The sequence below is a fragment of the Pelophylax lessonae genome (genome assembly GCF_965119305.1).
Source record: "Pelophylax lessonae genome assembly, chromosome: 6".
NCBI lineage: Eukaryota > Metazoa > Chordata > Amphibia > Anura > Ranidae > Pelophylax > Pelophylax lessonae.
The window spans coordinates 109,811,131-109,836,211 of record NC_138773.1 but is presented as its reverse complement, the minus strand read 5'-3'; the positions used below and the strand labels follow the sequence as shown (position 1 = coordinate 109,836,211).

Sequence of the window (25,081 nt, the reverse complement as noted above, 5' to 3'; positions counted from 1 at the left end):
CTTTGTTACAGTGGCCGCCCGGCTTTTCACACTCAAGCTCCGTGTCACAGCGGGAGATGCCTGCTATGCAGTGGCGTACCTAGAGCATTTGGCAGCCAGGGCGGATCCTATATCTGGCACCCCCCCCACTTTAAAATGTAAAAACACCCACAAAAATTTGTAATGTTTTCAAGAATAATTTATTGCACACATTTCACAGCCCCCCTATCACAGTGCCCCCTTGCAGTCTGCCCCCCATCTCTCTAATCACAGTCTCTTTTACACTCTCTGCCTCCCCTGCACAGTCCTACCTTTGGCATAAACAGATAGCTAATATTGTTAGAAATGTGTTTAAGTTTGAGTAAGAGATTGGAGACTGCAGACATGATACAAGAGATGGTCAGAGACTGCGGACATTAGGGATGCACCAAAATTATCAGCCAAAAATGGGCCTATCCCATTTTGGCCGATAATATGTTAAAAATGCCAAAATTAGCAGGTTTAAAAAGTCCAGCCTCTGGCCGACCGCCCGCCTCTACTATGATCTGTTCATGAATGAAGTGACATGTCGGGTGGGAGGGGGTTCGAGCGGCCGCTAATACGGTAGCTGTAAATTTGTGAGGCTTCACTTCCTTGTCAGCGGGGAACGATGAGCATGAATGAACTGACACTCCGGGCGGGAGGAGCGGCCGCTATTAACTATACCTATGTGAGCTTCACTTCCTTGTCAGCGGGGGACGATGAGCATAATGGAATGAACTGACCTGACACCGGGCGGGAGGAGCGGCCGCTAATAGATATAACTATGTGAGCTTCACTTCCCTGTCAGAGGAGATACCCGTCTGATAAGGAAGTGAAGCGCTCACATAGTTATATCTATTAGCGGCTGCTCCCCCCGCCCGGTCTGTCAGTCCATTCATGCTCATCGTCCCCCGCTGACAAGTGAAGGCTCACATAGTTACAGCTACCGTATTAGCGGCCGCTCGCCCGCTCTCCCGCCCGGTATGTCACTTCATTCATGAACAGATCGTAGTAGTAGTGACATCACCGGGAGGCAGGCGGCCGGCCAGAGGCAGGACTTTTGAATGCAGAGCACCGGAGGAGCACTCAGCAGAGTGACACTACAGTAAGGAGATTGAATCGCTGGGATGGGGAGGGACGCTGAGGCAGAGGGGGGGAGGGTGTACTGCCGAGGGGGGCGCTGAGGCAGTGGGGGGGGTTAGCTGAGGCAGCTTACCAATTGTATTAGTATTATGCAGCATGAGGAGTTCATGTATGGTCACTGATGCATTAGTGACTGACAAGTGGCAGTTAATTAACCCCTTTGTGCTGCATAATGCAACCAGTGTTAATTAACACTGATACTGGTTGCACTAATGCAGCACAAAGGGGTTAATTAACTGCCACTGGTCGGTCACTAATAGAGGAGTGACCAGCAGTGGCAATACATTAAAACCCTCATGCTGCATAATACAAATACCATTGGTAATTAAATTAACCACTTGCCAACCCGTCACAGTACATATACTGTGACCGGGTGGCAGCTACAGGTGTAAGTCGCTGCCTGTTTTTGGTGTATGCCCCTCTTCTATCCATCTAATTTAAAATTATTTGGGGGGAAAAAGTCATTTTTGGCCAAGGGCATCCTGCATTTTCGGTTTTGCTTTCGGCCCAAAATTGTCATTTCGGTGCATCCCTAGCGGACATGGTACAAGAGATGGTCAGAGACTGCGGACATGATACAAGAGATGGTCAGAGACTGCGGACATGATACAAGAGATGGTCAGAGACTGCGGGCATGATACAAGAGATGGTCAGAGACTGCGGGCATGATACAAGAGATGGTCAGAGACTGCGGGCATGATACAAGAGATGGTCAGAGACTGCGGGCATGATACAAGAGATGGTCAGAGACTGCGGGCATGATACAAGAGATGGTCAGAGACTGCGGGCATGATACAAGAGATGGTCAGACTGAGGACATGATAGAAGAGCACTAGGGGGGACTGAGAGCACAGGGGAAGCAGAGAGCACTGGAGGAGCTGAAGGGGACGTTTGGAAAGCATTGCAGGGGGGTTGGAAACTGGAGAGCACTGGGGGAATTGGAAAGGGGGGAGCCAGGGAGCACAGGGGGGGGGTGGAGAGTGCTGGGGGAACCAGAGAGCATGGGGGGGATGAAAAGAACTGTGGGGGCGGGCTAAGAGCACTGTGGGGGCGGGCTAAGAGCACTGTGGGGGCGGGCTAAGAGCACTGTGGGGGCGGGCTAAGAGCACTGTGGGGGCGGGCTAAGAGCACTGTGGGGGCGGGCTAAGAGCACTGTGGGGGCGGGCTAAGAGCACTGTGGGGGCGGCAAAAGAAGTTGTATAGGAGGGGGAATGGGGCAGCTGCATATAGAGGAATTGATCTTTCCCTATTCTTCCTGCAGCCGCTGAATGACTGCAGGAGGGAGAGGAGGAGAATCAAGCATCCAGCGGCTGCAGGAGGAATAGGGAAAGATAAATTCCTCTATATGCAGCTGCCCCATCCCCCTCCTATACTTACAACACACACACTCACCTTCCCGCCACAGCTCCGCCCCCCGCCCCACGAGCAGTGTGTACTGAAGGAGCTGCCTTCACACTGAGATGCGGGCAGGAAACCGGCTGACACACCCCCAGTAAGTGGCACCCGCCCCCCCCCCCCATACGCTACTGCTGCTGGAGGAGGGGAGGACTCTGCCACTGGTGCTTCAGCGCCCCTCCTCCGCCTCAGCTTGCGGCGCCTGGGTGCGGTGCAACCGCCCAGGATCGGCCCTGACTGGCACACTTTTCATAGATGAGTAGGGCTGAAACAACTAGTCGATTGAAAATAGTTGACAACTATTTTTATATAATCGTTTAGTTGGTCAGCCGATTAGTTGGCCTGCATACAGAATGTATTATTTGTTTACATATCAGGAAATACAGTGCAGCACACATACAGCTCAGTACACCATCTGTACATGTCAGTATACAAAGTGCAGCACATATACAGCTCAGTACACCATTCATACATGTCAGTAAGTGCGTGAGAACCTGTGAATATGAAAGGAGCAACGCCTCATGGGACATGTAGTCCCCTAGGCAGGAAGGGAGTGGTTCTAAAGGCAGAAGTTTTTTTACCTTGCTATAGGGGAACTCTGTACTATACTTTGCAGCTTGCTGATGCTGCTACTAAACGTCTTAGGCCTGATTCACACCTATGTGTTTTTTGGTGCTTTTTGCAGAAATGCACTAAGGTTCATTTTATATGGATTCCTAAGGGACACGTTTACATCTATGCTTTTTTCTGCTGCTGTGTATTTGAAAAGGGTCAAGGACTTTTTTTCAACACAAAACAGTCCTTTTTTGGTTCAATAGACTTCAATGGAGAAGCTGCAGAAAAGCATGTAGTGCGTTTTTGCCACGACTCACGTTTTTTTTTTTTTTTAATCTGCCCAACAAATTGGCCAAGAAAAGCATATTAAAAAAAAAAAAAAAATATATATATGATACCAGAGCAAAAAGCACTGAAGAAAACTGTGTGGTGAACCGAGTCTTACGCTTGCCACACATTTATTGATTTTCGAACGAGAATATTCACACGAAAAAAATCTTTGTACATGCGCTGAAAAAAAAAAAAAAAAAAAAAAAAAATGAAAATGAATCGTTTGAATGTTAAGAGCAAGTGAAATTTTCAGTTTTAAAATTATGTAATTCCTTGGACCAAAATATTTTCTATTCTGCTCCTTCAAATTTTCCTATCACTGTGGACGAAACGAGTGTCAATTTGACCCACTAACGATTAGAAAAACCAAACGAGCATTCTTGAAGGAAGACATGGTTTTTGTATGGCCGGCATAAGTGACAGCAGGCACAGGTAGCTTTTATTAATGTGCCAAATGCGACGTGGGACGCTGTTGGAAGACCGCCCAGAAACCAGGAAGTGCCGGACACCACCGACATAGCCGGGACCAGAGGCTGGTCTTCCCCTTCTCCCAGTTCATCCCTCAGTGGAGCAGATGAAATCTTTACCATGCTGGCTTTTCACATACGACATGTGAGTTTTTAATCGTCTTTGTGCAATAAACCAACCTTGTTAATCTACACTGAGGTGGCGCTGCTCTCTTCTCCCCTTCCCTGGTTTGTTAACCTCTAATAGTAGATGCAGTATCTCTCTTCTGTCTTATTCTCAGAGTGGATTAGAGATTTTGCTCCCTAATCATATAGTTGCCTAGTTATAATTAACAATGCATATAGATATTTAGGAATAAATTGCTATTTTTGTTTGTTTAAACTTTACATATTAACTAAAATTATACACCATACTTTAAGGTTATTATCCAATTGAAATAAATCGGCCAACTAATCGATTATGAAAATAATCGTTAGTTGCAGCCCTAAACACATGTGACAGATGTGAAAGGGTCTGGAGAAGCCGTGGAGAACATGTCGCCTGTAACATCGTTCGGCATGACCAGTTTGGTGGGTCAGTGATGATCTAGGAAGGAATAGCCATAGAGGGACACACAGACCTCTACAAGGTAGACAGACAATGGTACCCTGACTGCCATTCGGTATCGGGCTAAATCCTTTGACCCATTGTCAGACCCTACGCTGGTGCAGTGGGTCCTGGGTTCATCCTGGTGCATGACAATTCCCAACCTTATGCGACAGGAGTATGCATCCAGTTTCTGGAGGATGAAGGAAATTATACCATTGAATGGCCCCAATGCTCGCCTGACCTAAATCCGCTAGAACACCTCTGGGACATGATGTTTCGGTCCCTCCAACGCCCCTAGGTTACAACTCAGTCTGTTTAGGAGCTCAGCGATGTCCTGGTCCAGATCTGGGAGGAAATACCACAGGACACCATCCGCTGTCTCATTAGGAGCATGCGTCGACGTGGTCAGGCATGCATACAAGTACGTGGGGGCCATACAAACTACTGAGTACCATTTTGAGTTTCTGCAATGAATTTCAGAAAAATGGACTAGCCTACTGCATCATTTTTTCACTTTGATTTTTGGGGGTGTCTCTGAAGGTTGATAATTTTCATTTCCATCAAATGATGTGGCATCCTTTCGTTGCTAACACATTACCCAGTCCATATCAGTATAGATATCCAGTATGAGATTTTTCTCCATGGAGATATGATCTGTTGTCAAAGTACTACTTTATTTTTTTTGATCAGTGTATATAGGATAGGGAGTCTGTCATGCATAATATTATATTACAATGCTATCTGAAAAATATGCAAAACACTGTTTTGGGCCTTTACAAAATGTTTTGCTTTACATAAAAAGAAAATTAAAGCGGAGTCTGATGATATGTACCAGATTCAACCTTTAATAGTATAAAATATATACCTACATACAGGTGTACTTTTATGAACGGGTGAATTTTTCTCTGTTGGCTTCTCTACAGTTCTCCAGGGAAAGTGATCACATCTGGCACCCATTTTATGAATCGGAGAACTTCAGTTCGCCCAGGGTGATCAGAGGAGAACGGTTTTCTCGGAGATCTGTGTAGAAGTCAATGGGGCGCCTGTAATCTCGTGAGACAAAGCGAGATTACAGTAGTATGAAAATCCCTGGTGCGCTTTAACAAGCAGTGATAAATTATCACTGCTGAGTACACAAGGTTAATAAATAATAGTCCCCTTACATTATATATATATATATATACACATACACACACACACACACATAAATATGGCAGGGGGACATTATTACTGTGTTGGGGGGGTCTGAACGAGGAAGAAGGAAGTCCATAATCTTCCTTTTTCCCCCCTCAGTCCTCACTCCCCGCTCCAGGCTGGTGAACCCGGGAGTGTGAATTCTGACCCAGATCGCCAGTGAAGTGCGGGGATCGCAGCTTCATAGCCCGGCTGTTTCTGTGTCAGTCAGTCAATGACAGATTCCCGCGTGAAGAGATGATCAGCGGAGAACATGTTCTCCCCCGATCATTTCTGTTTCATAAACTGAGAATGATCGGAAATGAGCTGTGATCAGCAGGATCACTGGTCATCTCCGTTTCATAAAAGGACACCTTAGTACATGAATTAATAGAGAATCCTTGACGTGATAAACACCGCTGTCTGTCACCATAGGTAGGCTCAGATAACACCACCACCGGCTGAAATGGTCTCTTACCAGCTCTGACTGACCCCGTTTTAGGAGGTCAATAATACTTGTGGCTTAATACCCCGCGGGGGCCTTTAGACTGGAGAGCAGAGCGTCACACGTCTGCTCTCCAGTCTGCTGTAAGATTTAAATAAAGGTGTTTGACGATCTTACACTATGTGGAGCTCTTTATATTTTTGGGTGCATCTATGATGCTACCGTTTGACTATCGGTGTGTGGAGATTTAAGAGGACCCTGGATTTTATAAAAGCCCCCAGATGGGTATTAAGGCACAAGTGTTATTGACCTCCTGAAACAGGGTCAATAAGAGCTGGTACGAGACCATTTCAGCCTTTGGTGGTGGTAATGGTGGTGTTATCAAAGCCTAACTATGGTGACTGACAGCAGTGTTTATCACATCAAGGATTTCATATTACTTAACTTATGGACTGCTTTTGGTCATTTTTATGGACGTTCACTATTAGCGCAACTTACATCTACTGTGTCTTTGTATTGTGCATATCTCACGAAATAGTTGCAGCTCACTGGGTTTCATTGTTTTTTACACTAGCACGGTATTTTTCATACATATCTTCTCTCAGAGTGGATTCGATAATTTGTTACCCAACCATATAACTGGTTATTTAGATTTACCACTGCATATAGATATTCAAGAAATAAATGTCTGTCTTTTTTTAACCACTTACCGCAAAAATCACATACCTGATCGTCATTCTGCTTCAAGTAAAGGCATCACCCCGGTACCATTTTTTTTTTTTTTTTTTTTAAGAGCTGGCGGTCTGCTTGCTTTTGATAGCAACCGACGCAGTTAAGCAGCCGCTTGGCTGTTTTTACAAGCAGTGGGAGGGGAAGTTCCCCCCCCCCCCCCCGCCTCTCTGCCTGGGATCTCCTGTCCCACTGGGAGACCCGAGCAACCACATCCCCTGGCTGGCCAAGGGAGCCAAACAAAGCTGAAAATCTGCTTTGATTGGATCTCCGATATAGTAACTTTTAAAGTGTAGTTTGTCGCCATTCCACGAGCATGCGCAATTCAAAAGCAGGAAATGTTAGCTATCCATTTACTCGGCGTAAAAGCTGGATTTTTGTCTTACCGTAAAATCCTTCTCTGGGGTTCACTGATGGACACAAGTCTTTGGACCATTGGGCTTTATGCTGCCTCTCTTCAGGAGTAAGACTAGGTTAAAGGGCAGTCCCAGCGGGTATACCATCATTTCCTGCTGTAGGACTCCAGTTTGTAACAAGCAGTGTCAGAAGACATAACTCAACCCCAACAGAGGGGTGGGTGCTGTGTCCTTCAGTGAACCTCAGAGAAAAGGATTTTACGGTAAGACAAAAATTCAGTTCTCTTTCGTTCACTGACAGACACAGCTTCAAGTCTTTAGACCATTGGGGGGTCCCAAAGCAGTGTCAATATGAGGAAAAAAAAAAAAAAAAAAAACCACACACAACTCACAGCAAATGCAGAATTCCCAACAAGGCTAAACATAGCCAACCAGGTACAACATGAGCTCAACCATGAACTGGAGCGCACCACCAGGGAAAAAAAAATAAAAATACACCATCAAGAAGAGGAAGCCTCTGCGACCTCAGTCTACAAAACTTTGCGGCCAAACGCCGCATACGAAGATGCAAGTACATCCACCTAACAAAATTTGTGAAGGTGTGTACAGACGACCACATAGCTGCCTTGCACACCTGAACCACTGACGCCTGATGACGGAAGGCCCAGGAAGCACTAAGCGCCCTTGTAGAATGAACTTTAACAGGGAAAGGAGGAACCCGGCCCCTAATGGAGTAGGTCTGCACCACAGTCTGCCTGATCCACTTGGAAATGGTTTGCAGCAGATGCAGCCTGCCCCTTACGAGGTCCATTCATAAGAACAAACAAAGAATCAGATTTTCGAATCTGTTCAGACACCGGCAGGTACACCCGAATCGCCCTTACCACATCTAAGGAATGTAAGGCAATTTCCTTAGGATGTTTCGGCTTAGGAAACCCCCGAGACAGCCTTAGATGGAACGCCTGACAGGATTGCAACACCACTTTGTCCCCTATGAATCGCCAGGTAAGGTGACCGACAGGACAACGCGGCCAACTCCGGCACCCGACGTGAGAAAGTGATAGCTACCAAGAAAGCCATTTTATGCGACAGAGTGAGCAAAGGAAGTTCTCGAACACTTTCAAAAGGAGGCTTTTGAAGCACCGACAGTACCAAATTGAGATCCCACGGGGGTACCAGGGATCACACCGGAGGAGCCAGTTGGTGAAGTCCCTGCACAAAAGTGTGAACCAAGGAGACACTTGAGCCAACAGCCTTAAGAACAAGATAGCCAAGGCAAATATTTGGCACTGGGCATCATCAAAGGCCAGATGTTAGTCTACACCTAGTTGTAGAAACTCAAAAAGCAGAGACACAAAAGGAGCTGGGAGAGACCCCCCCCCCCACGACTCACACAAGTAATGTATCCCTTCCAAACTAAATGATAAACATTCCTGGAAGTAGATTTCCTAGACTTCAACAACATAGGAATACCCCGACCCAGACAGCCCTCTGTCCTTCAGCACCTGGCCTTCAATAGCCAGGCCGTTAAAGCCAGCGGCTGTAAAGCAGGATGGAAGATTGGTCCCGAGACAGTAAATCTTCCCTTGGGAGGAAGTTTCCAAGGGTCGTCTGATACCAGCCTTAATAGGCCTGAATACCAAGACCAGCGAGTCCAGTCTGGTGCCACCAAAATGACTGGAATCCCTTCCACCTTGATTCTGCGTAGCAGTTTCGACAGAAGTTGTATTGGAGGAAAGGCATAAAATCAGACGATACTGACCCCAAAAAGGCCACCTGTGGCATCGGCCAGAGGATCCCAAGACCTGGACATGAACCTCTGCTCCTTCCTGTTGAGACCGGAAGCCATCATGTCCACATCGGGGTTCCCCCACAAAAGACAGTTGGTGAAATACTTTCGGGTGAAGAGACCATTGTCCCGGATCAAGCTTGCCAATTCTCTACCCCCGGAATGTGCAGAGCAGAGAGGGCCAGAACATATCGTTCTGCCCACCTCAAGATGCCGGCTACTTCCCAGGCCACTCTTTGTACCCTCTTGATGATTGACATAGGCCACAGCATTATCTGATTGTATCCGCACAGGGCATCCCTGCAGATGATCCATCCATTGAGACAAAGTCTGATCAGCCAAATTTCCAGGATGTTGATTGGCAACCTGGACTCCTCCCGAGTCCAGACACCTTGGACCGAACACACTCAATAGACACCTCCCCTTCCGGACAGACTGGCATCCGTGGTGATTACAGTCCAATACAGGGGAAGAAAGGATTTTCCCAGACGCAGGGCCAGGGAGCGGAGCCACCATAAGAGAGACTCCCTTGAAACTTCGACTCAACAGGATCAGATTGTCCAATGACAGCAGATCCTTGCTCTATGTGAGCAGAATCTCCCTTTGCAAAGGTCTGAAGTCTCGAAGGTGGACCATCAAACCCAGCACTTGCACGCAAGTCCTGAGTGATGATCGATGGTTGGACAACAGGAGCTGAACCACATTCTGCAAGTTGGAAGGAAAGAACCTTGCCCGAGGCAAGGACCCGAAACTTGATCTTGTAACCGAACCGGTTAGTGGACCCATATCCCAAGGGATATCTGCTAGCAAAACGCTTAGGTATTCCAACCATGCGTTTCAAGGAACCCCACTGGCTAGTGACAATCTCATCAAAATAGGCAGGAAAGGGGGGGGGGGGGGGAGAGACAACTCAGTCACCCTGGAAGGTTTGCAGGTGCCAAACTGCACCAGCCTCCAGCATTAAAGTTTCCCGCACTGACACAATCAGGGCCTCCGCCAGCGCTATCATGCGCGACTGCAGAGGAGGAGGACTCATCCTCACCATTCGAGCACTCAGCATGCATGGACGCAGATCCAGTGGGCTGACCCTCGCCCGCGGCAACCAAATCCACCTCAGATTCTGAGGAAGCAGAGGCTACAGGCAACGGGGGCGCTTCTTGCCAAGCCTCCTTTGCAAGGCCATATCTACTCTGGCTACAAGCGACTGCAGGGCTGCCATCATGGCCGCCAGGGCAGACTGAGACCCACAGGGTCCCGCAGTTACCAGGAGTGGATCGGGTGGTGAAACACGCTCCAGAAAAAAAAAAAAAAAAAAAAAAAAAAAAACACCACACTGGGGGGCTCCCCCCCGTGCACCACAAGAATTAGTGCAGAGAAGGATAGAGAGTACGCCAGACACTCAACACCCGAGCTGGAGAGCGTCAAAACTGTCTGCCACACTGCTAGAAAGAGGAAATGCCGACCTAACACTAGAGGCCCCTGCAGCCAAGCACTGCATCTGACTACAAGAAAATGGCAACCAATGAAACTGTGGAGAAACCAAAAACTATGTTCGCTGGACTACACAAATATGGCCGTCGAAGCCAGGAATACAGAATCCATAGCAAAATGGATCCATGGCTGCATGGGACCCCGGACCCCATTGGACCTCAGGCAAGCACACAGACCCCAGGAGGGGATCCCCCGCAGCACCCAGATACAGACACCACCAGGGGGCCAGCAGCGGCATCACCCACTACTTTGCTAGCCCAGCACCATACAAGCCCCCCCCAGCCAAAAACACATTGGCTGGGGGGGCTTGTATGGGGGTGGGGGAGTAACAGGGGGCAGATGAGGGCACCTACACAGGGGGGACCCCACTAAGAAGGGGGAAAGGTATGGGATAGGACACAGAAGGGGCCTACCATCCCCAGGGAGGGCCCACGACCACCCCAACAATTCCATAAGAAAGGAGGGGGGACACCACTCACCATACCACAGTCACCAGGTGGGTGCTACTCCAAGTAGTCCACCGCACCATCTTGGAATGGGGGTGTTGCGGCCAGAGGTACGCTGCAACTCTGATCGTGACTGCTGTCGTGACCAGGGCTTTGTGACCTTGCAAGTTGTTACTCGCCAGCCAGCCCCCGTCCAACCTAGCACGGAGCTAATAGTTGGGTCGCGCTCGCAGGCCTGACTGGGAAGAATGTAAGGATCTAGGGTTAACTTTCAATTATTTTATTCTTATACTGTTGCTTTAAATATTTTTTGTAAACATCCTTGTGACAGCAATAGGCATGTGACGGATACGCTTTATGGAGTGATCTGGGGGTCTAGGACTCCAAATCCCTTCTCTCTCCCCTTAAAAGCATTCAAAAAACACTAAGATCAGGGTTTTTGAACGCTTTCGATTTTTTTTTTTAAATGTTACCGTTGATATCCAGGTAAACTGGAAGTGATGTTAGGTAATTGCTTCCGGGTTAACAAAGCTAAGAGCCGATCACAACTAATCCTGGCTTCGTTTGGCTGTCTGACTAGCCAGCATGCTCAGGTCTTCCAGTGCAGATAGGAGCCCCCTATTTTCAAGCCATGAAAGGTAGGGGGAGGGGGGGAGGAAGGATGTAATAGCAATCGTGCCAGCGTGATGCCCTGCAACATTGGGTATGGGTACGCTGCTGGTCAGCAAGTGGTTAAAAAAAAAAAAAAAAAACCACACAACAGGGTTTAATACTACTTTAACCACCTCAGCATCAGAAGGTTTTACCCCCTTCATGACAAGGGCATTTTTCCTATTCAGGTCTGTGCTCCTTTAACTACTTGCCGACTGCTCACAGTATATTTACTGCGGCAGTCAGCCCCTCACAGGCAGAGCGACGTAGGTCTACGTCGCTAGCCTGTGAAGCTCTGGGGAGCGAGCGCACGCCCGTGGAGGCGCGCTCCCGCTCGGTCACGGACCCCCCCGCGCGTGTGACCGGCGGACATCGGCGATCGTCGGGGGAGAGGGAGAAAGTCAGGCGGCTTGTGTAAACAAGCCACCTGTCATTCTCCCCGGTGTAGAAACACTGATCACACGGTTCTACAATGTAGGACCGTTGATCAGTGTTCCTACAGCTCAAGCCACAGCCAATCACAGTAAGAATCACGCCCCTAGGGACACACACAGCCCCTCCCTCTCAAATAAAGTTAACCCCTTCACTACCAGTGTAGTTTTACAGTAACAGTGCATATGTATAGCACTGATTACTGTAGTAATGTCACTGGTAACCCCAAAATTGTAAAAAATGTCCGCCGCAAAAAAAAAAAAAAAAAAAAAAAAAAACAACGTCAAATTCAGGTACAGCGTCGCACGACCGCGCAATTGTCCGTTAAAGTCACGCAGTGCCGAATCGCAAAATACCCCCTGGTCTTTTAGCAGCCAAATCCTCCGGGGCTTAAGTGGTTAACTGGTAATTGCTTGGTCATGCAACACTGTATGCAAATTACATTTAAATCACTTCTCCTCCCTCCCCCCCCCCCCCCCCCACACACACACACACACACACACACACACCACAAATAGAATGTTCTTTTGTTGGTATTTGCACTGTCTTATTTTTGCTATAAAAAATAAAAAAAGTTTGAAAAAACAATATTTTCCAGTTTCGGTTATAAAACAGATCCAATAAAATATCTTCATAAACTTAGGTCAAAATGTATTCTGCTACGGCTTTGGTAAAAAAAAAAAAAAAATCCCAATAAGTGTATATTAATCAGTTTGTGTTAAAGTTATTGAGTCTACAAACTATGAACTATTTGAGAACTGATCAGTCCTGGTGACCTCGTTAAAGCGGAGTTCCACTCGTTTTTGTATGTATTTAAAAAGTCAGCAGCTACAAAAAGTGTAGCTGCTGACTTTTAACAAACACACATTCACCTGTCCCACGATCCAGCCAGCGGGAGCCTCCGTTCTCTCCCTCTTCTCCCCATGGTGCCAGCATCACTAGTGTAAAGCCACAAGCTGTCACAGCCTGGAGCGCAGTGCGCATGCGCGAGTTGTGCTGCACATCCTGAGTGGACAGGCAATCATCTGGGACCTGCGACGTTCGGGGGGGAGGAGAACTTCCGCTCGAGCCGCCTAGGTGGCCCGAGTGGAAGTGGGAGCAGGTACCTGTCAAATCTAGGTTCCTGCTCCCTCCCCAAAAAAAATGACATGCCAAAATGTGGCATGTCAGGGGGGTCAGGCGGCCTTAAAGCGGAAGTTCCACTTTTAGGTGGAACTCCGTTTGAAGGCACTTCAGGCTCTGTTCATACTGGATTTCAAATCGCTGCAAAACGCAGTCATTACTTCTTAACCACTTCCATACCGAGTCATGGAATATGACGTCGGCAAAGTGGTTGTGCAGATCCGGGCCGCCGTCATATGACGTCGGCCCGTTCTAGCAGCCAGTGCGCGCCCCCGGCAGCGCGATCAGGGATGAGGCTCGTCCCTCGGACATAGCCCATCCCTGATCAAGGTAAACAGCCAATAGAAATTGGCTGTTTACCACGTGATAGGCTGTGTCAATCACAGCCGATCACATTTAGCGGCTCCAGCACGAGCCGCTCGTTCTCTCTGCAATGCGCGCCCCCGGGGACGAGGCGATCGGGGACGAGGCTCGTCCCTCGGACAGAGTCGATCCCCAATCTAGGTAAAGAGCCAATGAAATTGGCTCTTTACCACGTGACCGGCTGTGTCCAATCACAGCCGGTCACAAATGTCAACAGAGAACACGGTAACTAGCTGTCACCATGTTCTCCTCCTCACACACTGATCCTGTGTGAGGAAGAGAGTGTGGTAACAGCTAGTTACCGATTACAGTGCACGCTAAACACACTGATTGCCCCTGCCCCCCCCCCCCCAATAAAGAGCACCTGTCACTAGCCCATCAAAGTACCCGAGTACCTGTCACCAGCCCATCAGGTACTCAGATGGGCTGGTGACGGGTACTCTGATGACGGGTACTCTGATGACGGGTACTCTGATGACGGGTACTCTGATGACGGGTACTCTGATGACGGGTACTCTGATGACGGGTACTCTGATGACGGGTACTTTGGGTACCTGTCAACGGAGTACCCGTCATCAGAGTACCTGTCACCTACCCATCAGAGTACCCGAGTACCTTCCACCTGCTCATCAGAGTACCTGACGCCTGAAGTACCCGAGTACTTGGCGCCTGCTCATCAGTACCCATCACTACTCATCAGTACTCATCAGTACCTATCACGTATCAGTACTGATCATCAGTACCCAACAGTACAGTATCACCTATTAGTATCAGTACTACTCATCAGTACCTATCACCTGCCCATCAGAGTACCCGAGTACCTGTCACCTGCCTATCGGAGTACCCGAATACCTGCCAACTGCTCATCAGTACCAGAGTACCTGTCACCTGCCCAACAAAGTACCCGAGTACCTGTCACCCTTCATACAGCCACCATGTCCAAGTCCAAAAAGGTTTATATACGTCCTCCGTTTAAACCTAAATACCGGTGTTATGGCAGCAGATATACCAGGGTTATGGCAGCTTTTTTTTAAACGGTGGACGGTTGGCTTTCCGATAAGGGTGGTCCCAGCGGCGGATTCGCCGTGGGATCACCCTTCCGGGATGGCGGAAGAGGCGCGACCCCCCCCCCCTCCCGCCGCGTTCCGGTCCTTTTCCCCGCTTACCGGACCCGCCGGCAGCGGGGAAAACGATCCGGTCCCAGATCCTCACAGACAGGATGTCGAGTGAGGGCAAGCTTGCCCTCACTTGACTCTATGGTCTTGGAGGACCGGAGCTACGGAAAATGTTGTTGCCTAGCAACCGGTTTAAAAAGGTCCTTTTTTTTTTTTTTTTCTTCTATCTGAGGACTTTTTGACCCCAGATCTCACAAAAAAAAGAAGAGGTCCTGTCGTGCCTATTTCTATTACGAGGAATGTTTACATTCCTTTTAATAGAAATAAAAATGATCAATTTTATTTTTTTTTTTAAACAAGGAAAAAATAATAAATAAAATAAATAGTAAAAAAAAAAAAAAAAATTAAAGCGCCCTGTCCCCGTGAGCTCGCGCGCAGAAGCGAACGCATACAGAAACCCCGCCCACATATGTAAACGGTGTTCAAACCACACATGTGAGGTATCGCCGCGATCGTTAGAGCAAGGGGAATAATTTGAGCCCCAGACCTCCTCTAACTCAAAGATGGCAACCTATAGAAATTTTTAAATTGTCGCCTATGGGGATTTTTAAGTACCAAAGTTTGTCGCCATTCCGTGAGCAATTTTGAAACATGACATGTTGGGTATCTATTTACTCGGCGTAACATTATCTTTCACATTATGGAAAAAAATTGGGCTAACTTTACTGGTTTCTTATATTTTAATTTAAAAAAGTGAATTTTTTCCAAAAAAATTGCGTTTGGAAGACCGCTGCGCAAATACGGTGTGATTAAAAATATTGCAATAATCTCCATTTTATTCTCTAGGGTCTCTGCTAAAAAAAAAATATATAATGTTTGGGGGTTCTAAGTAGTTTTCTAGCAAAACAACTGATTTTAGCTTGTAAACACCAAATGTCAAAAATAGGCCTAGGCAAGTGGCTAGGATGCATGATGATGCTCCTTGGATGTTGGGCCCCTCTATATGGCTAGGCTGTGAAAAAGTCTCACACATGTGGTATTGCCATACTCAGGAGGAGTGGCAGAATGTATTTTGGGGTGTCATTTTTGCTGTGTACATGCTATGTGTTAGGAATATCCTATAAATTGACAACTTTGTGTAAAAAAAAAAAAAGTTATTTTTTTCCCACATTTTCCAAAAACCTGTGGAAAAAAATAATATGTTCAAACGACCCATAATGCCTCATAGAATATATACGTTGGAGTGTTTGCTTTCCAAAATGGGGTCATTTTGTGGACTTTTCCCATTGTATTGGTGCTCTAGGGCCTTCAAAAGTGTGATAGGTAGTAAGAAAGTTTTATGTGTATTTATGCTCCTAGAACGCCTGAAGGTGCTTCTTGGACGTGGAGTCTCTTTTTGTGGCCAGGCTGTGTAAAAGTCTCACACATGTGGTATCGCCATACTCGGAAGGAGTAGCAGAATGTATTTTTGGGTGTCATTTTTGCTGTGTACATGCTATGTGTTAGAAATAGCTTATAAATTGACAACTTTGTGGGAAAAAAAAGAAAAAAACAGAATTTTTGTAAAATCTTACCTGTAAAATTCCTTTCTCTGAGTCCTCCGACAGTCGCCGCCTCTTCATATTCGTCACAATGGGGTATTAGACTTTGCTCCGAAGGAGTAGCTAGGCAACAGAATATGTTAACATTAAAGCTTTTAACATATCCCACCCACAGGGGGTGGTCCCCTCAGTCAATACCCTCCTACTTCCTGCAACCATATCTCAGTTTCAGTGGAATAGCAGTAGAGTATACAACCAAACCCCAAAAGAGGGGCGGGGGCGGCGACTGTCGGAGGACTCAGAGAAAGGAATTTTACAGGTAAGATTTTACAAAAATTCAGTTTTCTCTTACGTCCTCCGACAGTCGCCGCCTCTTCATATTCGTCACAATGGGGACGTCCCAAAGCAGTGCAAACATGAGGGGTGGGAAACGCAGCCGCGCCGTAAGGCAACGCAGTCTCCACATCAAAGAAAGGAACGACACCAGCTGGGCAACATGAAAAAAAACTTGCTCAACAGGAGCAACAACCCAGGAAAAACAAATAACCCAGGGATAAAAACGTATCCCAAACAGCCAGGGGTCCAAAACAAAAGGACCCTAAGGAACTGCCGCACTAAGAACCTTGCGGCCAAAGGAAGCATCTGCCGATGCCTGAACATCTACTCTGTAGAATTTTGTGAAAGTGTGTACGGTCGACCAGGTCGCCGCCTTACACACCTGGGCCACAGAAGCCCCATGACGACAGGCCCAAGACGTACTCAGAGATCTAGTAAAGTGCGCCTTCACAGGCACAGGAGGAACTTTTCCCTGCAAAGCATATGCCTGTTCAATGGTCTGTCTGATCCATTTGGCGATGGTAGAAGCCGACGCCGCCATACCCTTCCGAGGACCCTCCGGAAGGACAAAAAAGAATCTGTCTTGCGAAAAGACTCAGTCGATTTAAGGTAAACCCTTTATCGCTCGAACAACATCCAAAGAGTGCAACCTCACCTCCTTCGGATGTTTAGGCTTCGCGCACAGCGAAGGTAAGACAATATCCTCATTGAGATGGAATTCCGAAACTCGCTTCGGAAGAAAAGAAGGATTAGGTCGCAAGACTAGCTTATCCAAGTGGATGACCAGATACGGAGACTTGCAGGACAAAGCCGCCAGCTCCGATACTCTGCGAGCCGAAGTGATCGCTACCAAAAAGGCGACCTTTTTGGACAACATAGACAACGAGATCTCCCTGATCTGTTCAAAAGGAGCACGTTGTAACACAGATAGAACGAGATTCAAGTCCCAAGGAGGCAGAGGCTCCCTCCTAGGAGGGACCAGATGCCGCACTCCTTGAACAAAAAGGTGCAACTAAGGAGTTAGAAGCCACAGGACGTTGAAAAAGAACGGCCAGCACAGACACCTGACCCATGACCGTAGCCAGCGCCAAACGCTGGTCGACACCCGTTTGAAGGAAGGACAACACTCGAGAAAGCGAGTCCTTCCAAGTACGGTAATAGACCTTCCCTGAGGAAGGTTTCCTCGCATTGATCAAAGTGTGAATGACCTCAGGGGAGAGACCCCTATCCTTCAGGACCTCGGTCTCAACAGCCAGGCCGTCAAAGCCAGCGACTGTAAAGCAGGATGGAATATCGGGCCCTGAGACAGGAGATAGTCTCGAAGAGGTAGACGCCATGGGGCGTCGACCGCCAGATTCACGAGGTCTGCGTACCAGGACCGGCGAGGCCAGTCCGGTGCCACAAGAATCACCGTGCTGCGTTCCGAGTGCAACCTGCGGAGGAACCTGGACAGCAATTGAATCGGTGGAAACGCATACATCAGTCTGTACTGATGCCACGGGGCTACCAACGCGTCTGATGCGTCTGCCCGAGGGTCGCGCGTCCTTGCCACGAACCTTGTTGTTCAGACGAGACGCGAACAGGTCCACATCTGGAAGACCCCACTTCGCGCACAACATCTGGAAGACAGCCGGGTGGAGAGACCATTCCCCCTGATCCAGGGTCTGGCGACTCAGATAGTCCGCCTGCCAGTTCTCCACCCCCGGAATGTGAACTGCCGTTATCGCCGGGACATGAGTCTCGGCCCAAGACAGAATGTCGGCCACTTCCCGAGCCGCTCGGGCACTCCTGGTGCCCCCTTGGTGGTTGATGTAGGCCACCGCCGTGGCATTGTCCGTCTGCACCCGAACCGGACAGCCCTGCAGTCTGTCCGTCCAGCGACGAAGGCAGAGATTTATCACACGCAATTCCAGAATGTTGATCGGAAGGGAGGACTCCCCCTCCGACCAAGTTCCCTGGGCGAACAGAACGCCCAGAACACCACCCCAGCCCGACAGGCTGGCATCCGTGGTGATCACTGTCCATGAGATAGGACGAAAGGACTTGCCCCCCGATATCATCGGGGACTGGAGCCACCACAGAAGATCCCTTCTGGTGCGAAAGCTCAACGAAATTAGAAGATCCAGAGATTGGGGTCGCCCGTCCCACTTGGACAGGATCTCCGCCTGGAGACTCTTTGTGTGAAACTGGGCGAAGGGAATCGCCTCGAAAGCCGAGACCATCAATCCCAGACATCTCATGCACGTCCGGAGGGACGAGCACGGACTGTCCCTGAGGGACCTGACTTCCTCCTGAAGAGTCCTGAGCTTGTCTTCCGGCAGGAAGGCCTTCGCCTGGATCGAGTCCAGGATCATTCCCAGGTAGGGAAGACGAACCGACGGACTCAGCGTCGACTTTGGAAAATTTATCGTCCAACCAAACTCCTGTAGAGTTTGCATCGTGACGGACAGGTCCTTTTCCAGACCCTGGCTGGACGCAGACCGAACCAGAATGTCGTCCAGATACCCCAGGACAGAGATGCCCTGAGCTCTCAACAAAGCCAGAACGGGAGCAAGCACCTTGGTGAAAACCCGAGGAGCCGAGGCGAGACCAAAGGGCAACGCCACAAATTGGTAATGATCCTCCGCAATGGCGAATCGAAGGAACCTCTGGTGACCCTCGAAAATCGGGATGTGAAGGTACGCATCCTTCAGATCGATGGAGGCCATGAATTCCCCCGGAACCAGGGCAGCCACCACCGACCGCAGGGATTCCATGCGGAACTTGCGAACCCGCACAAAGCGGTTCAAAGCCTTCAAGTCCAGAATTGGACGAACCTTGCCCTCCTTTCTGGGCACAGTGAACAGATTGGAATAAAACCCCCGAAATCTGTCCCGATGAGGCACCGGAACCACCACTCCCTGAGCCCTCAGGTCCCGCACCGCTAGGTGCAGGTCCCGTAAACGCTCCGGAGACAGCTGAAGATTTGAGGGAAAGAATCTGCTCTCCGGCCGAGAGAGAAACTCGATCTTGTAGCCAGATCGAACGATTTCCTGAACCCACCGGTCCCGCACGCGGGCCAGCCAGGGTTGAAGAAAAAAGAGCAAGCGTCCCCCCACCCCAGAACTGGGTGAGGGCGCCCCTTCAGGCCGCACTGTTATGGGTAGAGGGTCCGGACTTCTGTTTACCAGACCACGGCTTCTTTTGGGAGCCTTGACCCTTGAACGGTTTGCCCTTGTAGTGCGACCGAAAGGCACGAAAGGACCCCTGAGGAGGCCGAAAATTAGTATGCTTCTTACCAGGAGCCCCCTTAGCCTTGGGGAAATGGGGCAAGAGCGTGCTCTTACCGCCCGTGATCCCCTTAATCAACGTATCCAAGGACTCCCCAAAAAGGCGAGATCCATCATAAGGCAGATTGGCTAAGGTCTTGCGCGAAGATTGGTCCACCGACCAACACTTCAACCAAACCAGGCGGTGAGACAACACCGCCACGTTTTGTACACGTGCAGCCAACGGCACCAAGTCCAAGTCCGCATCACACAGGTACATGACACCCTGATGGATTTGATCCACCATATCCAATGTCGCCGGCGAGGCCGAATCAGCCACTAGGACGCGCCTAAGCACCTGCGTCCAACTTGCGACAGCCTGGGCTGCCATAAGAGAGGCAAACAGAGCTTTAAGCATCGAACCCGTAACAGAATAAGTATGACGGGCAAGAGACTCCATTCTCCTATCCGTGGCATCTCGGAACACCGGGGTATCCTCTGCAGGAATCGCAGTGGATTTGTTCAAAACCGCAATGGCGTGATCCAACGGGGGTGGCACACACCACCGTTCATCAGTGGCAGGCGTGAAAGGATAACGCAGCCTGAACCTACTTGGCACAGCAAAAGGTTTGCGTAAATTCGCCATTGTTCCTTAACAGCGCGCTGAAAATCATCAGTGCAGGGAAAGACCTGCGATGTCTTGCGTCTTTTCTGCGTCCCATAAGCCGCCAAGGCAGCGGGAGGACACAGCTCATCCTGCAAACGCAGCGTTGGTTATTTCTATAAAACAAATTCATCCATGATTGCAAGCTCTTCAGGCAAGCCAGGGGGAGAATTATCAACCCCTTCAACCTCAGCCTCCACCTCGGACCCCACGAGATCTAGGGAGGAACGGGACCCTGATAAGGAGACCCCAGCCATAGCAGCCCCATCACCTTCACCCTCAGAATCAGAGGAAATAGAAACTCTGGGTCTTTTAGTGGATTGAGCAGCCACCAGCATCTGCACCTGAGCAGCAAGGTTAGCCACCACTTCGGCTAAATCCCCCCCTGGGGGGGAAACAGCAGTCCCCTGGCTTCCCACCAAGGTGGCAGGAAATTTGCCCTCCTGAGAATCCATTTGCCCCAAAAAAATATGCCGGAGAATAAAGGGTTAACTGCCCCTTTAACAAGCGCGGCGAGCGCAGCCCACCGCACACACACACAAGCACAATGAGACCCCCACAGGGATAAAACTGAACACAGGCAATGGATATAGGAAGGAACAGAAGGATAAAACCTGAGGAGACCCCTGCTGCTGCTGCCTCGATCGGTGCACCCAGGAAAGAGGAAGTGATGCAATCAGGGCGCTCTATTAAAGCCTATGGAAGGCTACAAGAAAATGGCCGCCCGCAGTGAAAACATGCGGCTGGAGCGAGCGCAGGCAAAATGTCGCCGTTTGGCGCCGAAACCGCCGCTCCCCCACTACTGTGATGCATATAACACCACCCATGTAAAAAAACATGGCGGATCGCCGCAGTGATCGCTGTATCGTGCCCCAAACATGACAAAAACATGCCCCACAGCACACAGCCCTTCACACAGGCTGACACAGACAGTGTCACACAGCCCCCCCCCCCCCCACCCTGCAGCCCACAGCATGCAGCCAGAGCGATAGGGAGACAAACCGTGTGAACAGAGGCAGGTTACACAGTCCCAGACTGACACCCCCCCCGACAGACAGGTCCCCACATAGATACACTTACCTCTTAATGGCGTGGGGAACCCGCACAGGCGAACAAGCCGCTGCACATGAGGCAGGGAGAGTCGCATCCAGGACGCACAAAATCGGGGTTAAGAAACCGCACAGCGTCCAGTGAGGTAGCCACCTCACCAATCATCCCTGCACCGAACAGGGATGGGTCGTTCACTGTGCCAGGAGCGTTACCTGGCTGAACGCTCGATGGCAGGCTGGGAAGCCACTGACCCACGACCTGCAACCAGGGGGATCAGCCCCAGACCCAGCCCGCATGATCCTCTTCATCCGAAGAACTAACTAATGCTGACAAAAAGAACAGCTAAGTAAAGAGAGAGAAAAAACTCAAACAAAAAAATCAAAAAAGAAGAGAAAGGCTGAGGCAAAATGCCCCAGCATAGAGAGATCCAGCTACTCCTGACAAGCTAGACATTGAAACTGAGATATGGTTGCAGGAAGTAGGAGGGTATTGACTGAGGGGACCACCCCCTGTGGGTGGGATATGTTAAAAGCTTTAATGTTAACATATTCTGTTGCCTAGCTACTCCTTCGGAGCAAAGTCTAATACCCCATTGTGACGAATATGAAGAGGCGGCGACTGTCGGAGGATGTAAGAGAAAAAATTTCTCTCTTCATTTTCCCAAGAATTGTGGGAAAAAAATTACAACTTCAAAAGACCCACCATGCCTCTTACTAAATACCTTGGACTGTCTACTTTACGAAAAGGGGTCATTTGGGCGGTATTTGTACTGTCCTGACATTTCAGGGCCTCAAGAAAGGAGATAGGCAGTCAGTACATCTGGTGTGATCAATTTTCAGTAATTGGTACCATAGCTTCTAGACTCAATAACTTTCACACAGACTAAATAATATACACTAATTTGGGTTAATTTTACCAGAGATATGCAGCAGTATACATTTTGGCCCAAATGTATGAAGAAAAATACCACCAAAAGAAAGCTCTATTTGTGTGAAAAAAATGATAAAAATTTTGTTTGGTTAAGCCCCGTACACACGTACCGATGGTCGGCTTACAAATGTTCCTCTTTTCTCCCCGGGATGTCGGTGTCTGCTGAAAAGTGCAAAGACAGCACAAGGACAGCACAAGAATTTTGTCCGCCGACTGCAGAAGTGATGTCATGTAATGGTTAACTTTCCCTGTGTTTTCTATTTTCTGAGCATGCCCAGTCTTGCAAATCTGCGGTCTGTCGGCCGAATTGTGTACTGACAGGCGAACAATCGTCCGTTCTGGTGTCGGCATACAAATATTTTCATGTTTGCACGAAAGACTTTTGTCCGCGGATTGTGCGCAGACATCTGTCGGAGGCACCATACTAACACGCGTACAATCGGCAGATCCTTCGTCCACCGACGTTTGTATGCCGACGATCGGTACGTGTGTACGGGCCTTTACAGTGTAGCATTTGTCATTCAAAGTGTGAGAGTGCTGAAAGCTGAAAATTGGTCTGGGCAGGAAGGGTGTCTAACTGCTCTGTATGGAAGCGGTTAATGGCACCCCTATCGCACTGCGATTTTGTCACAACTGGCGCACGGTAAATTTGTGCTGCAATCAGAACTTGTTGCTCAAAAAAAAAAAAAAAAAAACCAAACATGCAACAATCGCTGCAAAATCACGGCAGAATTTCCGTGCGCTGTGCAGTGATTTCAAATCACAGGCAGAAACGTGGTGATTCCCCGCCATCAGGTTGTGAACTGAGCCTAAAATGCCAGGACAGTACCCCCCATATGACCCCCTTTGGGAAAGTAGACACTCCCAGGCATTTAGTAAGAGGCAGCAATCTTTTAAAGCTGTGTTAATATCTGTCATCATTTTGTGGAAAATGTTTTTTTTTTTTGCAGGATTTCTCTGCAGAAGGGACTGGAGCACTTGTCAGGATAGAAGATAAAAAGGATGGGGCGAATTCTTGAGGAAAATAAATGCAGGTCTAAATCTACCCAAAAAGTTCAGAACGGGTGAAACCAAAAAGGGAAAAAGCCTAAATAAGAGCCATATACGCTTGTGCAAATGATTTACTGGAAAATAAATCGCTCTCTTCTGATAGGAATAATCACTCTTTAGTAGACTACAAATTTGAGCAATATGCTACACACAAGGAAGTAGATTTTGATTCATCATTAAGGTACAATCAGAACTTACGATTGTAAGGTATTGATCACATCTCGGTTTTCGTCATGTAAGCTGATCAATGGAAAACCAATCGCCTTCACATTTTGCCCAGAGCTGCCAATTCCCCCCCCCCCCCCTTTCACATTCGCCCAGAGCTGCCAATTCCCCCCCCCCCCTTTCACATTCGCCCAGAGCTGCCAATTCCCCCCCCCCCCTTCACATTCGCCCAGAGCTGCCAATTCCCCCCCCCCCCCTTCACATTCGCCCAGAGCTGCCAATTCCCCCCCCCCTTCACATTCGCCCAGAGCTGCCAATTCCCCCCCCCCCTTCACATTCGCCCAGAGCTGCCAATTCCCCCCCCCCCTTCACATTCGCCCAGAGCTGCCAATTCCCCCCCCCCCTTCACATTCGCCCAGAGCTGCCAATTCCCCCCCCCCCCTTCACATTCGCCCAGAGCTGCCAATTCCCCCCCCTTCACATTCGCCCAGAGCTGCCAATTCCCCCCCCCCCTTCACATTCGCCCAGAGCTGCCAATTCCCCCCCCCCCCTTCACATTCGCCCAGAGCTGCCAATTCCCCCCCCCCCCTTCACATTCGCCCAGAGCTGCCAATTCCCCCCCCCCCCTTCACATTCGCCCAGAGCTGCCAATTCCCCCCCCCCTTCACATTCGCCCAGAGCTGCCAATTCCCCCCCCCCTTCACATTCGCCCAGAGCTGCCAATTCCCCCCCCCCCCCCTTCACATTCGCCCAGCGCTGCCAATCAGATTCACAAATCCCTCAGTGCTGCCAAATGATGCAAACCAATCAGCAGTTTCCCACCCTAGTCACAGTCAACTCATACAAGTCTGATCTAATTGGAGTATAGATCAGAAGAGAAGTTATGGCTTTTCCATAGTTTGCTGATCGCATCATTTTGATTAATCGCATGTCGAGTAGATCATAGAACTGAAGCCACCATGGAAAAAAATAAAACTAATGACAACCCCACCTGGTAGACTGCAATAGAATACATTTCTGGGTTTGAGAGTATTTGCATTCCTGTATTATTGATTGGGGATGAGCAGAGTACACCTATGGGAAGCAGTGTACCATATGTCCACTTACCCTCTGTGCTTGGCTACTAGCACAATGCTCCTGATTGGCTGCACCACCCCTCCTCCGGGGCCGCTGGAGAAGTTGATGAGCGCCCTCTCCAGCAGAGGGATCAGAGTCGGGTAATCAAGATACTTCTCCACTACATCCGCCCCCAGGAACACCGGCTGTCCGGCCATGTCTATAGATCACACTGAGCCTACACTCCGCCCGCAGGCTTCACTACTCCACACAGACACGCCCCCTTCTCATCATTGGACCAGTCTTCTTCTTCCAGACCCTCCCTCAGAACTTTCAGAAGTTTGTTAACCCACCTCTTTCTAAAACTTTCTTCCTGTGATTGGGACTTCTGATTATAAAAGAGGATCAGCATACTCCAGGAGATGGAGGGGGTTGGCAGCTTCTCATGTC

General features: G+C 49.1%; 1 protein-coding gene across 1 annotated transcript in view; it reads right to left on the bottom strand.

The window, feature by feature from the left end:
• Positions 1-24,875, bottom strand: part of CRYM (crystallin mu) — a 138,246-nt gene extending 113,371 nt beyond the window's left edge. The window contains exon 1 of the mRNA XM_082261295.1: positions 24,683-24,875. Coding sequence (XP_082117421.1) covers positions 24,683-24,849 — 167 coding nt within the window. The 5' untranslated portion in view covers positions 24,850-24,875. The remainder of the gene's footprint in view (positions 1-24,682) is intronic.
• Between the last annotated feature and the right edge of the window lie 206 nt (positions 24,876-25,081).